This window comes from Bombina bombina, chromosome 1, assembly GCF_027579735.1.
Source record: "Bombina bombina isolate aBomBom1 chromosome 1, aBomBom1.pri, whole genome shotgun sequence".
Lineage (NCBI taxonomy): Eukaryota > Metazoa > Chordata > Amphibia > Anura > Bombinatoridae > Bombina > Bombina bombina.
Genome location: NC_069499.1, coordinates 716,544,179 through 716,560,315, shown reverse-complemented (window position 1 = coordinate 716,560,315; position 16,137 = coordinate 716,544,179). Strand labels below are relative to the sequence as shown.

Here is a 16,137-nt window from a genome sequence, read left to right as displayed (position 1 = left end):
TGTCAAGTCCTTCTTTTGACCCATTTTGCCAAAGGAAAGGAAGTTGCCTAATAATTATGCACACCTGATATAGGGTGTTGATGTCATTAGACCACACCCCTTCTCATTACAGAGATGCACATCACCTAATATACTTAATTGGTAGTAGGCTTTCGAGCCTATACAGCTTGGAGTAAGACAACATGCATAAAGAGGATGATGTGGTCAAAATACTAATTTGCCTAGTAATTCTGCACTCCCTGTATATATATATATATATATATATATATATATAGATATAGATCTATATATAGAGAGATAGATATATATATATATATATATAGAGAGAGAGAGATAGATATACACTTTACAAAAAAAAATCACACACATATATATGTGTGTGTGTGTGTGTGTGTGTGTATTTATGCATACATAGAACATATTCTCCCATGTGAAGAACACTGGAATGTGAAATGTTATTATTCCATGTTCGTTTAGCAAACTTGAGAAAATGCGATTGGGTTTGTGTGACTTGTGGCTCGCAAAAAGCCTCCGTCTAATGAAATTAATGTGTGAGCGGTAGCACAAAGTACCGCTCCACTCGTAATCTAGCCTTAAGTGAGCTGTATAAAGGATGCACGTAGCTAGGTAAACATTGGTTCCCGTGATATGGCTTATTTAATAGCAGATCAATGATACAATGTTTAGTACACAATGTCAGGCTAAAGTAAAGATTGTACTGTTGACCTCACATAAATGTAGTATAACTTAGCTTTATTAGGTACGGATCAACATTTAATTTTACACACCCTTGGTGGTTTGTGCACATCTACTGTTGGTGTGACATAATGGACATGTCCCAAACTATTATGGCTTGATGTACATCAGGTCTGAACTTCTGGGGGCTTGTCAAGATTGGCCAATGGGTAGTGTTGATTGGTGAGTACCTATATTTAAGGAATTTAAATGCCAGTAAGGGGGTTTGATCTCCATTTACATTGAAAAAGGCGCACAACTGGGGCCAAAATATATATATTTTTTTACTTATTATAGAGTGGTATACACCCCCCAGCACACACACATACCTGACGCTGTGGTTTCTGTTATCAGCCAGGAATTTGAGGTGGTTGTGTCACATTTAGGTCCCCTATTTGCTTTTTATTTATTACTTTTTTAATAGGGGTTTAATAATAAATTGTAATAATCATTTTAATAGTATAGTGCTCAAAACCCTCTCTTTTTTCCCCTTTTCTACTACTTTTGTCCTTGGGGCATAACAGGATTTCTAAAAACACTCTCATGTACACCCAAAGCACATCTGGTGTGTTATTTATATATCTGGGCCTTGACCCTCTGTATAAAATATATTTTAGGCAAGAAACTTCCCAAATTCTAGAAGTATATTTAAAGAAACGTTTTTATTTAGAAATAATTGCAAACTGTTCTATACCAATATCCTTTATAATATTTGTTGAATATCTTTTTTTATTAGTCAGGATTTTCCCATGGTAAATCAAGCTAACTGTTAATGTTCACTAGACTTAATCTGTCATAAAAAAGACCAAAATACTGTCATGCATGGGAGTTGACTTTAAAAATAGCTGAGAACTAATATCATTTTATTCACACTGTTTCCAAAAGCAACAACAAAGAACGGGTGAACTGCAGAGGAAACAGACAATGTAGCACTTGAGAGTTGCATACATTACAGGATACATCAAAAACATTTACCCTGGATGCTTTTCAGACATTTTCTCTTTTTGACACAAAAGCGCCTTGTGGATCATTACACGACGCTTTCAGAAACGGACAGTTTTGTTTGTCAATCTTCTGCCAAATCCAGCTGTTCTTTTTATTTGTGGCTTATTAACTTTCTGTGCTTGGCAAACTGGCTGAGTATCGGGTCATTTACTGAGCCAGAACATATAAATCCAAATGCAGATAGCCTTGTAATCTAAAACGGTAATCTATTTAGGCAGATATGATTATGTTGCCAATATATACTGCCAGCTGACCAGATCTATCTGCAATATTTTGTATTTGAACGTAATAGCAATAAAAATACTTTTATACTTGTTATGAATTTGTGCTCCATTTCATTTATTGAGTTCTTTTGTGTATTCAAAACCAGAACACATTGTTCTCAGTAAAGGTAATATGCTTAGGGAGAGCTGCAGTTTTTATTTACTTGAGTTTTCTGTTTTGCGAGAAACACAGCATAATTATATTATTCAATGAAGGACATAGACTAAAGGGATCTATATTGTCAATAATGGCATATAGCTAGATTATAAAATAATTTGCTTGACGGTTGTGTTTTGATTTCCTAATATATTAGTGGTATTTATAAGCAAATAAGTATCATTCATTATTCATGTACGATTTAAACTCATCTAGTATGAGTCAGTTTTATGTTTTGGTCAAGTAAGCATCTGTTTAGTGGGCCTTCTCTCAAAGAAGCTTCTTTCTGTGCTGTCAAGTTGTAGAGCTCTAATTTTAATCCATCGCCCATCCTTGTGCAATCTTAGTGGACATGGTGACCCCACTTTTTGTAAGCAGATACAGTTGAATGCAAAACTTTGGGCACCTCTGATTAAATAAAAAAAAAATTCTTTAGTGAAAACAAATTGATGCAGGAAACAAACTTAAATTCAATATGTTTCTGCAAATTTTAATGCACAGTTACTAATAATTTGCTGAATTTAATTTATAAAAATAAATAAAATAAAAATTAAAAGTATATGTTGCCAAAGTGTGGGCATCCTACCAGCTGATCCAATAGTAATTTCTTTGTATGGGCTCAGAACCTTTGTTTAAACTGACATTTTGGGCCTTGACCAAAGTCTAGTGGTGACCAAAGATATTCTCTGACTCTTGGAACCTCTGAGTGCTGTGCTTACACTCTACAACCATGGACTCCTCTAAGCATCTGACTGAGGATCTGGCAGTCAGGCTCTATTTTAATGATTGATTAAAGGGACAGTCTACTCCAGAATTGTTATTGTATAAAAATATAGATAATCCCTTTATTACCCAATACCCAGTTTTGCATAACCAGCACTGTTGTATAAATATACTTTTTACCTCTGGAATTGCCTTGTATCTAAGCCTCTGCAGGCTGCCCCCTTATCTCAGTTCTTTTGACAGACATGCATTTAGCCAATCAGTGCTGACTCTTAAATAACTACACAGGAAATAGCAAAATGTTATCTATATGACACACATAAACTAGCAGTGTCTAACTGTCAAAAACTGTCTAAAAGCACTGAGATAAGCAGCAGTTCAACAGCTTAAAAATTAGCATATCAGCCTACCTCGGCTTAGCATTCCACAAAGAATACCAAGAGAGCAAAGCAAATTTGAGGATAAAAGTAAATTAGAAAGTTGTTTAAAATTGCATGCCCCATTGCATTTATGAAAGTTTAATTTTGACTAGACTGTCCCTTTATGCACAAATGTGCAACAAAGTACTGAATTCCAAATGTCAAACATGCATGTACCCTTAGGTAAAATAACAAAACAATGATATATAGATTTAATAATTTTTTTTAAATATATAAAACGTATTTTATATATAAACCATATTTATATACTTATTATGGAAGTTACCCTGCTAGACTACTGAATATACTACCCTTCAGCTTGGGATCATGACCCCTTGTTCATGTAAAATACTCACAGCCTCAGTTTTACTAAGCCCCTTAATATACTTGAAAGTTGCTATCATATCACCTCTTTCCCTTCTCTCCTATAAGCTATACATATTTAGGTCAATGATAGAAGTATCTCGCTAAAAGAAATGTATATTTCTGAAAGGCACTTTATGGCTTAGCATGCCTGACACAGGTGTTGTAAAAAAACAAAATTGCTGAGGATCTACATAAGATGGATCAATTATTGTGGCTAGGTCAGTTTTAATCTGATTTGAGGTACCACACTTCATTGTTTAAAACGTCCTATTCACATATTGAGGCCAAATTATCAAAGGTCTTGCGGACCTGATCGGACAGTGCGGATCAGGTCCGCAAGACCTTGCTGAATGCGGAGAGCAATACGCTCTCCGTATTCAGCATTGCACCAGCAGCTCACAAGCAGTGCCGCCCCCTGCAGATTCGCGGCCAATCGGCCGCCAGCAGGGGGGTGTCAATCAACCCGATCGTACTCGATCGGGTTGAATGGCGATTCCTGTCCGCCTGCTCAGAGCAGGCGGACAGGTTTTGGAGCAGCGGTCTTTAGACCGCTGCTTCATAACTGCTGCTTGTGGCGAGTCTGAAGACTCGCCATAAACACGGGCCCACAAGCTCCATACGGAGCTTGATAAATGGGCCTCATTACTTCACCCATATACACAAAATGATTTACTTGAATAAACCCAGCAAATAAATTGTTAATTATAACAACCTTAAATAGCAAGGGGGAATTCAGTCATAATTTGGTGAGTCTCCTCTGCTTATAATCCTGTCATGTCATCCGCACTCATGCTTTCCTTATAGGCAATCAATTTTATTTTATACTGGCGCATTCGTTTGAACCATTGCCAGAAAACACAGGTGCAAGCTAGGCGTGAGCTCCGAAATTCCCTTTGCGCTGCCACATTGAAAGACCTAGTGACATTTGCATTCAGTCCGTGTAGATTGGAAAATGTTTTACAAAAGTGCATTCAAGTGGAAATGCATGTCCATTAAATGTCTTCGGTACAAAATGTTTGTGCTGTAAGACTTTTCAAGTGCAGCTTTATAACTGTCAAAGTAATCCTGATATTGATAATTAGAGATGAAGTATGTAACGCTGCTTCTAACCTAACTATGGGAGAGCCGTGTTAAATAAGCTTATGCATGAAAAGGCAGCTTGAAGGGAAGGAGTAAAGGTCCCCAAATTGCTCTTGTGTGGCCAAAATCATCTCTAATTACATTTCTATTATCCCCCACTGGCTGACGGTCAGGCTGTCATCCAGCAACATGAATACTTTGCCAGCTGCCTTTATCTCTCTTAACAACACAAATACCTGAAAAATGGAAACAGAGAAAAAGCGAGAAATCTAGGGCAGTCTTTTGCACTCCTTTAAGTGACCATAAACTAATATTTAAGTGGCAATTAATAATCCTCAGTAAGAGGTTTAGTAAAATAAAATAATTATCATAAAATGACTGGTAGATTATGCAGCTAGAACAATTACAATGCTCATGTAAATACTTCAAAATCATAAGCTTATGTTGCTATTATTATACACCTTATTTTATTAGGTCTTAGAAATGTTATGGATGTTAAAGGGACATAAATTGTGTAAAGAAAATGCTGTGTTGTGTAACATTGTATCATTGTTCTATTGCTTGTGTATAACTATTCAACTCCTGGAAAGAGTTAAAACATAGAGAGCTACATTACATATATAACAAATTGATAGTAAACGCAATCGCTTGAGAGCACTTGAATTTAATGTATATTGGGTTGGCACAACCTCAGAGCTCTGGTTAACTGTTACTTGAGACAAAAATGTAGCACAAAAAGCATAAAAATATATATTGCATAGTACAGTTACACTCATAATAAAACTGTGTGATAAAATATATAATTCCATTAAAAAGTTATCAAAATAATTTAATAATTAAAAATTTATTAGGTGCATTAGGTTAGCCAACACCTTTATAGACAAATAAGCAAAATTATCTAGCAAAATTTGAATCAAAATTCATTAAACCAATTGGGCAATTAAAAGTAGTGGGGTTAGGTATACACTGTATCTTTAATGGATCTGCTTCCTATTTGAGGTAATTCCTCCTGAATATAGGGATACAGCAGTTCCTATAACTGTCATATGCAGTGTTCCATATAGACAAAACTTGTCACTGTGTTATGCTAGCTCCAGACTTTACCCTAATAAATGCATTTACCAGACTGATTATTCAAACGGAACTCAACTGTTTAGAGCAGAGCTTTCCAAACTTTTCATGTTGGTGACACACTTTTTAGACCTACATCATTTCACGACACAGTAATTCAGTTGTACTAGCAAACAGGAGGTTAAACTAACTTGTTTTAAGAGATACGGACACATACATAAATGATATAATAACAAAATGTTTTTACAAGTAACAGTATGTATGTATGTGCAAGAATTAAAAAAAAAAAAGTTTAATAACACCAAGATGTATGAGATTGATGGGATGAACACAGTTTCTGAATATTTGATGGAATATTAGACACTCGCATTTTTAAGCTTCCCCTTCCTATCCATATATCAAGAGCAGGAACAGCAATGTACTACTGGGAGCTAGCTGCAAAAAAACCCACTGACTTCTGACTTCAGCTCAGCGTTTAAGCTGCCGCCCTCAGAGCTTGGTGAGTCTGATTGACTACTGCCCACGCTGCAAACACACTGCTGTCCCAGTCACTGACTACACATGCAGCCACAAGCCGATTGAGGAGACTACACGTGCAGTTAGGTGCCAATGTGCCGCCAATGGGAATAGTTTCAGTTCCCACTGAGCTACGCCAATAGATTAAGATGATCTGTGACCCCCTAGGTATCAATCACGTGTCAACCATGTGATATGCATAGCAGACAGGTGTGTAGGTGTGTCCCTGAAGCAGGGACACACCTACACACTGCTGCCGACACACTAGTGTGTCCCGACACACAGTTTGGAAAGCACTGGTTTAGAGTATTGGCAGCCTATGTCGGTGCAGTTTCAGTTGAGGGATATCATATAAGTTGCCACTAATTAATCACAGTAATTATCATAGGGGACATTTATATTTGTATTGTGCCATCATGATTAGCAGTAAAATATTACGTATACAAGGAACTATTGCTGACTGACAACAGTAAAATTCTCTTCTATCTCTAGGCAGTGATTTAATTAAACTGCCGAAGAGGTTCTATAGTGATCCTTTATATAAAGTAGGACATCACAAGAGGGTAAATACCTTGATCAGGTGATTCTCAACCTCACTAGGTTCTTGGTACCATTTAGATGTGCTTGAGGGTTAGTTTACAGATGTGTATTCAGAGTCCTCCACTCAATTCAGTGATTGGGTCAGCTAAATCCCCTCTCCCAAAGTAAAAACTGGATTCCACACCTGCAATTCTCTGCCAGCTCCAAACTGTGGAGTTCATTACCGGCCCAAAATATACAATTACATAATATATTCAATACCACCAACGCACTGCATAATTTGAGGGGAAACATATATTACATCATACACAATCACCTTAGCTCTGTCACAACACATATAAACACATAAATACATATGTATACATATATATATATATATATATATATATATATATATATATATATATATATATATATATATATATATATATATATATATATATATATATATATATATATATATATATATATATATACATATATAAGTGCATTGGAGCCCTTTGCAGTCAAGTAGCTGAAATCATGTAAAAGCATATTTAAACAATATTCATATTTAATAAAGTGTTTAACTGTATATTTATTGTAAATATGTCACATTCCACTGTTCTTCATATAGGGGAATATGTTCTAAGTATTTTTAAATAGATATTCCTATATATATATATCTGTAATGGTGTTAGGTTGTTTTCCACTTTTCGCACTCCATTGAAGTATATGGTGGAATATGTTAACATGTTGTGATAGGCCAAATTCAGCTTTTTTTGTGCACAGGGAATTAGCGCTCATGCGTAAACTTTTTACTTTCAACTTGTAATATACGGCCTACCTGATGCGCACAAAAAGCTTACTTCTAGAAAATTTAACAAGGGAACGTGAGTGCTAATTTGTGCTTCATGTGTAATCTAGCTCATAGTTAGCATCAACTCCAGCGCAACAAGTCGCTAATGGGACCAAGTTGAGCACACTTGGCGAGCCAATGACAAAAGTCATATGTATTCATCCACCAATCACCAGCTAGCTCCAAGTAGTGCATTGCTGCTCTTGAGCCCACCTAGGTATGCTCTTCAACAAAAGATAAGAAGAGAAAAATTTAATTTTGATAATATAAGTAAATTGAAAAATTCTTATAAAATTGCATGTTCTATTAGCACGAGATTTTTATGTCCCTTTAATGCTCATATACTTACAAGTAGTGTTCTATCCCATTACAGGATGAAAGCTGTCAGCAAAAGCAAAGAGTCTGTGTTATGGGAGAATGAAAGAAGCTTAGTGAAGTACCACCCAGCTGCTCAAATTAAAGAAGACCCACTGGACCTTATGCTGGAGGAGCTTGTTCTTCCACCCATGGATCTTACTCTGGAGTGTCACAGCCCCCCTCCAGATTACAACTCTGTCATCCATTATTCCACCCCTCCAGTGTAGCAAGAAGGTGTGCACAGACATATACTGTCTCAACTAACATTACCAGAACACTATTGTAGCTACAGTGATTTGCCACTGAAGGGTTCAATGACTGCCAACCCACTTGTAAAATGGATAACACATAATATTATGTCATGATCTTACTCATGATGAAACTACTGTTTGATGGAGCAACCGTAAAGTTATTTTATGGATGATGATGTCAACATCAATCTGATGAAAAATAAAGTACAATTACAAAAGCAATGCCTTAAAAGCAAAATACTATATATATATATATATATATATATATATATACACACATTGCTTACTGATAAAGTGTTTTCTATTCAATGTGCAATGCAGTGTTTGAGATTATCATAGTGGATGGCCATTTGGTGCTAAAAAGATTAATATGCAATAAGGGGCGGGGCCATTGCGGAATGATATATATAATAACTAATTATTATGCATTCACAATTGAACTGCAAGAAAAAAGTGTTTTAAAGAATTGATCTACAAAATAAGACATTGTTATAGTAAAGAAAATAGTTCCATCCATATTTATACTATACTGCGACATATCAATCTATGTTCACTGATCATCTGTGTTTGAGCCAAACAGTTTGTTGAGATGAATATAACATTGCTACACAATAGAAGAAACAGGGAGACTCGTCAAGACTCTTAATAATGTAATCTCTCTTAAAAAGAAAAAAAAAAAGTCCCCCCACTGATAGTGCACTCATTTTATAGACTTTATTTTAGAATATAGATTTGACAAAGACTTAGTTGCTTCTTGTTAGTATTTCGGTTTCTTTATATCAGATTACAAGTTCACATATTGCAATGTTCTTTGTTCTAGGGAAAATGACCTGTAATCGATAAAATTGTTTTGGCATCTAGGACAGTAGGGAGTTTCTAAACAACTTTCTGTTTTCTTAGCTGGATGGTCAGCAGTGATTATCTAGGGAAGGACAATATATCTCCTTATTACAAAATGTGCTTGGATATATCTATTTATAGAATGACTTTATGGCTTCTTGCCATCATTGTAACCTGTGTATTCCTGGTATTTAAACCTCTGTCCTTTCAACAGAATTGCTGAGAGTGTAAACATGGAGATTTGCCAATGCTGGAATGAGCGACTTTGTCAGAGGAAGAAAACAAAGTTTATTGGCTTTCATATAATATTTATATGTTACTTGTCAGGCAAATGATGTCCTTTGAATACAGCTGGGACTAATTGGCAAGCAAAGCCAACCAATAAGCTAATATGTGCCCCTGCCTACTCTTTTGTATATTTTTACACGCACATCATCCAACATGTGTTATGTCTTAAAGTTTTTGCTTTCAATTTTATATGAAAGGCAATAAAAGTTATCAGCACAACCCATGTTTTAATGCTCTGAAAAACATAACATATAACCTGAGATAAGTATATGATCCTATAAATGTAATTAAAAGATTTAATCAGACCCCTCTGTAAATAATATTTCAGTGCCTTAGCAATGTTGAATAGCAAAGAAGACTATTATTAATGATGCCCTCTGTCACAGCACTATTATAATAAGTATATGTACTTATGTAAAGACTTCTGAAAGGTTATATTCATTGCATGTCATCAATTACTGATTAATAATGGTTCATGCACTGATGTTATGAATTATACTATTTGTTTCCTTTGATAGATGATTCCCTATATATAGGATGTCATATATAAAACATATTGGTTTCTTGTTAATTTGGCGACTCAGTATTCAGTATTGGGTTTGCACTATATTTTTAAACTGTTACAAAGTGTTTCATATTTAACATGTATTTTTTAATATAACAACTAATTTGAATTTCCATATGTTTTGTTGATATACATTTCTTTTATTAGTTATGGAACCTGCAAAGATGTTTGAGGATCAAAAGATTGCTTTTGGTTTTTACTTTTTATGCCGTTACATCAACCAAAAGTTATGTGTGCTTTTTACTTTTAAAAATAATTTTAATATTATATTTTAGTAAAAAAGAAATATAAATATATATATAAATATTGCCTATATTGCCTAAAGTATTATGATATGTTATGATTTACTAATATTTCTGTGACTTTTTATTTTGTAATTTAAGTATTGTTTTCTACCAGTGTTGTATAAAATTTATATAGCACAAATTTTATACATTTTTATATTTGCCATTTTGAAATATAAAACTCCTGGCTGCCGTCTTATACTTGCAAGAAAAGTCCTTGCTTCTAGATTTGTAGTAGGGTCAAAAATGATATTTGTCAATGTGAATATGCTTTAACTTAAAAGGGTTAAATGTACTCAGGCAATCAGCTGATATAAATTAATTATATTCAAAGCTGTTACATGAACACCCTTTCAAATTGACGATCTCTTCCACTCCCTGCATGGAGATTAATTTCTGCTGCTGTCTCTTGATTACATAATGTTGAAATTTTAGTATAGGTGGTAATTTCAACAGACAAACATAGCTATGTCAGATGATAAAATAAAGGCAAATCATAGCTTTTTGTAATCAATTTAATGCCATCCAGTTGGTAAAATTGATCATTGGGAACACATTAAAGGAACAGTCTACTCCAGAATTGTTATTGTTTAAAAAGATAGATAATCCCTTCATTACCCATTCCCCTGTTTTGCATAACCAACACAGTTATATTAATAAACTTTTTACCTCTGTGATTACCTTGTATCTAAGCTTCTGCAGACTTCCCCTTATTTCAGTTCTTTTGACAGACTTGCATTTAGCCAATCAGTGCCCTCTCACTTGTAACTCCACGGGTGTGGTCACAATGTTATCTGTATGGCACACATGAGCTAACGCCCTGACACACTTGCATTTAGCCAATTGTGCCCTCTCATTTGTAACTCCACGGGTGTGGTCACAATGTTATCTGTATGGCACACATGAGCTAACGCCCTGACACACTTGCATTTAGCCAATTGGTGCCCTCTCATTTGTAACTCCACGGGTGTGGTCACAATGTTATCTGTATGGCACACATGAGCTAACACCCTGACACACTTGCATTTAGCCAATTGGTGCCCTCTCACTTGTAACTCCACGGGCGTGGTCACAATGTTATCTGTATGGCACACATGAGCTAACCCCCGGACAGACTTGCATTTAGCCAATTGGTGCACTCTCACTTGTAACTCCACGGGCGTGGTCACAATGTTATCTGTATGGCACACAAGAACTAAGACCCTCTAGCTGTGAACAACTGCCAAATGCATTGAAATAAGAGGTGGCCTTCAAGGGCTTAGAAATTAGCATATGAGCCTACCTAGGTTTAGCTTTCAACAAAGAATACCAAGAGAACACATCAAATTTGATGATAAAAGTGAATTGGAAAGTTGTTTAAAATTGCCTGCCCTAAATCATAAAAGTTTAATTTTGCCTAGACTGTCCCTTTAAATGGGAGAATTTGTTACAGTACAATGTCCTTTTAACTTGTTAGACAAATATTATTTACTAGTTTCTCCATTTCTAGTGGTGCATTTGAGGATTTTACAAGTTTCCGGTTAGGTTAACCAGAAGTGCATGTTGTTTGTTTTGTTTTTTTTACCATTCTTTGGGTTGTTAGTTACAGAAACGACTCCATTACTGCAGTTATGAGGGCAATCTCTCTTGTATTTTACCTTTTTTTTCTTCTCTAGCACTTTCTTTATAGGTATATCTTGCTCCCAACCAGCCCTTATTTAAGACATCTATTTCTTTTGCACTTTAATACATATATAGTTGCTCTAAATCATAACTGATTCAAATGTTAATCCAAAACACTTAAAGGTGACACAGATGCCACTAAACCTTCTTTTTATCACCACAGCTTGCAGAGTCAGATATATGATTTGAGAAAAAATGTGATTCATACTTCTTATTCAACAGCCCATTGGCTGCCTTTGAATTGTGTAATAATTGGCCAACATGTCTCTGATTGGTTAGCTGGTACTAAACACACAGCACAGTGCCGTAGCCATAAATAGCTTGTGTTTATCATTTTATACTAACTTCTAACTGTAAGCCAAGTGCCAGGACCTGCCAAATCCAACTGATTTGTGCATGTTAAATGGAAATTACAATGGGTTGTGGAACTATATTTAAAGTGACATGAAACCCAACATTTTTCTCTCATGATTCAGATAGAACATACCATTTTAAACAACTTTCAAATTAACGTCTATTATCAAACTTGCTTCATTCTCTTGGTATCCTTAATTGAAGGAGCAGCAATACAGCACTGGGAGCTAGATGAATACATTGCTTGAGCCAATAACAAGAGGTATATATGTGCAGGCACCATCAGTAGCTTGTTCCAAGTAGTGCATTGCTGCTTCTGAGCCTACCTAGGTATACTTTTTAACAAAGGATTCCAAGACAACAAATCAATTTAGATAATTGAAGTCAATTAGGAAGTTGTTTTAAATTGTATGTTCTATCTGAATCATGAAATAAAAAGTTGTGTCAAATTGTGAAGGAGAACTTTTTCGTTTAATGTCATCCCACCATCCACTCTTCCATGAGCCAAACGTTGCATTCCCTATACGGAAATAGACCCGTCCCTTAAAATACAGAACACTTATAAGTTACACATGCTGCAGGGTGTGCAGGGAGGAATGCACACCCTGCAACATGTGTAACTCATAAGTGTCCAGGGAAACATGGCTGAGGTGGCAACCCTACTGGCAAATATACATTACCTCATGACCATGAGCATAAAATGTTAGTGATGTTGTATAGGGAGCTAAATAGTAAACAGGTTCAGCATAAAGGGACCTGGAACAGTAATCAATTACACATAAGATTATCGCTCTATGGTAAGAAGACCTATAATGAAACTATATTTACTACACTGTACAATGTAATGTAAAGAGACAAAACTGAAATGCATATTAGTGCATTTTAATTTTGAAGCATTTTTGCAATACACAACATGTTGTTAGCAAATATTCTTCTAATAGACGCTAGCACTATTTTTAGCTTTTACTGTGCATATACATTTATAGCTTATGTAACTATACTTAATGCGCTGGCATTTTACAGCAAGTCTGCTCAGAATGCTGGCAGTTGTTTGTTACATGTAAATTAAGTCATCGTCGGTGCAATACAAGGCACCACCTCTCTAACAAGGCTGGTGCATGGAGCATATCTAGATTTGCTTTACATGCACAGTCAAATCTCTCACTGAATAAAACAGTGACAGTTTTTATTAAAAGCATTTTTGCCAACACAAGTATTTTGTAGTAGTTTGACAAATCTGTTTTCAATTTAATAATACCTCTTTAATATCATTGTCTATTAGATACGTGCATTTGGAGGAAGAAGGAGGCCGCTCGTATCATTCGGCTATTTTCGCAGCTAAATTTGCTCTTGTGAAACTGCAATACACTAGGATCTGAATTTTCATGTGTTGCAGTTTCACACGTCCACCTTCTTCCATATTCAGAGGTATCCGAAACCTCTGAATACACATATCTATTGTCTATTTTATATGGAATGTAGTTTTAATTTTGACATACATATCTCATGACTTAAAGGGATATGAAAACCAAATTATTTTCTTGAAATTTTAAACCACTTTCCAATTTACTCCTTTTATAATTTTTTTTCATTCTCTTGGTATCTTTATTTGAAAAGCTAAAGGTAGCCATCAATCAGCAAGCTCTACCCAGTGTCCTGAACCAAAAATGGACCTGCTTCTAAGTTTACATTCCTGATTTTCAAATAAAGATACAAAGAAAAATTGATAATAGGAGTAAATTAGAAAGTGGCTTAAAATTGAATGCTCTATCTGAATCATGAAAGAAAAAAATTGGGTTTAATATCCCTTTAATGATGTGGTGTGGTTCACTAGCGCTCAGTTTTCTTGCTATACTGACATACAATAGTGTTTGCAATGTTTTTGCTAAATCCCCCAATAGAATAATATCAGATTAATAGTTTGAGAAGGCTCAGTATATGTTAAAAAGTGCTTTCTGTTCATGAGTATCTTCTCAGGGATTCTTAATACATTTTTATGTTGATAAAGATAACTTACAGGGTGAGCTGGAATCAGATTCAGGTGCATATTCCAAGCTATATTCTGATGCAGCTGCAATACAGCTAGATTAAAGTTCTCTCATGGGAACGGAAATTTATTGCAGAGCACAAAAAACAGCAAGATGAGTCCTTGCTTTAAAACTAACAAAATATTATTCTTTAGCGTACTTAACGGTTTTTGTTCTTAGCATTTCCTCTTAATTATTCTCTTGTAGTATATAGTTTGTTAGGTCTTGTTCAAACTAAGAATTAAGGTTTATTTTCTAAAGAAATTAAGCTTGTGTTATTTCAATAGGATTAAGAGAAACTGAACTTGTATGTACAACTAAAGTTAGCATATACTCATTAACCACTAGTGCCTTGGTATAGTAAGCACACTTACTAATACAAATTTATATACTGTTATCAAATGCATTTACACATATTCATATATACCCTATTTAAATTATGTAGATATTAGCATGAATTCAATGGTTGTTCCACAGCCAGATTTTTAGGAACTCATTTTAATACACTATACAGATTATCAAATGAGATATTTGACTGTTAAAATCCACTGATCAGATTTTGTATCAAAATCTCTGTCTTATTAACTTTTCTGTAAACTGCATTAGTGCATATAAGTGATAACTAAAGATAGCTATCCTACAAATTATAGTTTAATCTTATGTGTCCTCAATGCTGAACCAGCAATGCTGCTGCCAGTCTGTTAATTGTTATTGCGCAATAATGACTGTGGCATAATGAGAGAAACCTGCAATGTTTATTGATAAACAATTCAAACTACCCATTTTATTAGCACTTTTTGTTCAGTTGCCTACTAAGAATGTCAAGTCAGTCAGTATTCCAATTGAGTGTGCTGTAACTATGGTTGACTGTTCTGTTGAGTTTGAACTTCTAGTCCTACAGCAAACAAATGCTTTGCAAACCATATCAGTAAATCTGTACATTTCCATCAATTCCAAGTTTACTGTACATTGTTTTATTTTGCAGACTACATGCTGGAAAATATTCTGTACTTGTTGTGTAATCAGTTTTGCAACCTTTTCCATAAAGTATATAATAAACCAATGTCAATAAAGCAACTTTCGCTTGATAGCTAGTAATCGATTACACAGTAAAATGAAGAAATGTACCTGCTTTATTTCCTACATTTTAAAATAAAATTAGAAGTGCCATGTGCATGAATCACTGTGGATTGTATAGTTCTTATATTGTAAAACCCTTATGTTACAGAGATACCTATAATGTGATGTGTTTCTCTCAGTAATCATCATGGATAAGAATGTGTGCACTGAAACGTTTTCAGCTTCTATATGTACTCTTGAAAAAATGTATTTTATGGATTAGCCAAACAAAATAAAGAAAATAATATATATATATTTATACAATCCTGGATCTGTTGTAATTTGTATGAGTCTTTCAGGCGTCTAAGGTCATCTAACAGGTTTTTGCATGAGTGTTTATATCTTTCCCTCCCCAACATCCCATCCATCCCAAATTACTTTACTTTTATTGACTCACTGAGATATTCCACTATCCGACCAAACTTGGCCAGTAGTCTTGTTATCCTGGAGTCAAGCTGGAATAATAGGGAATATCCCAGAGCAGAGAAAGTTTGCAAGATGAGGTAAGTGGAACTCACTATAGGCAGGATAGTCTTTGGCGGCAACAGGCAGGGAGTAAGCAGTTAGGTAGTTCAAGGGTAGACCACTTGAAGGACTGAAGACAACAGGATAGCCTTTGACACAACAGGTAGAGAAACCAGTGGTAAGGCAGTTCAAGGGTAAACCACTTGAAGGAC

General features: G+C 35.1%; 1 protein-coding gene across 1 annotated transcript in view; it reads left to right on the top strand.

Moving 5' to 3' along the window:
- LOC128645900 (vascular endothelial growth factor receptor kdr-like) overlaps nt 1-15,724 on the top strand; it is a 353,579-nt gene extending 337,855 nt beyond the window's left edge. The window contains exon 30 of the mRNA XM_053699216.1: nt 8,087-15,724. Within this exon, the coding sequence (XP_053555191.1) occupies nt 8,087-8,297 (211 nt within the window). The 3' untranslated portion in view covers nt 8,298-15,724. The remainder of the gene's footprint in view (nt 1-8,086) is intronic.
- Nucleotides 15,725-16,137: the final 413 nt, after the last annotated feature.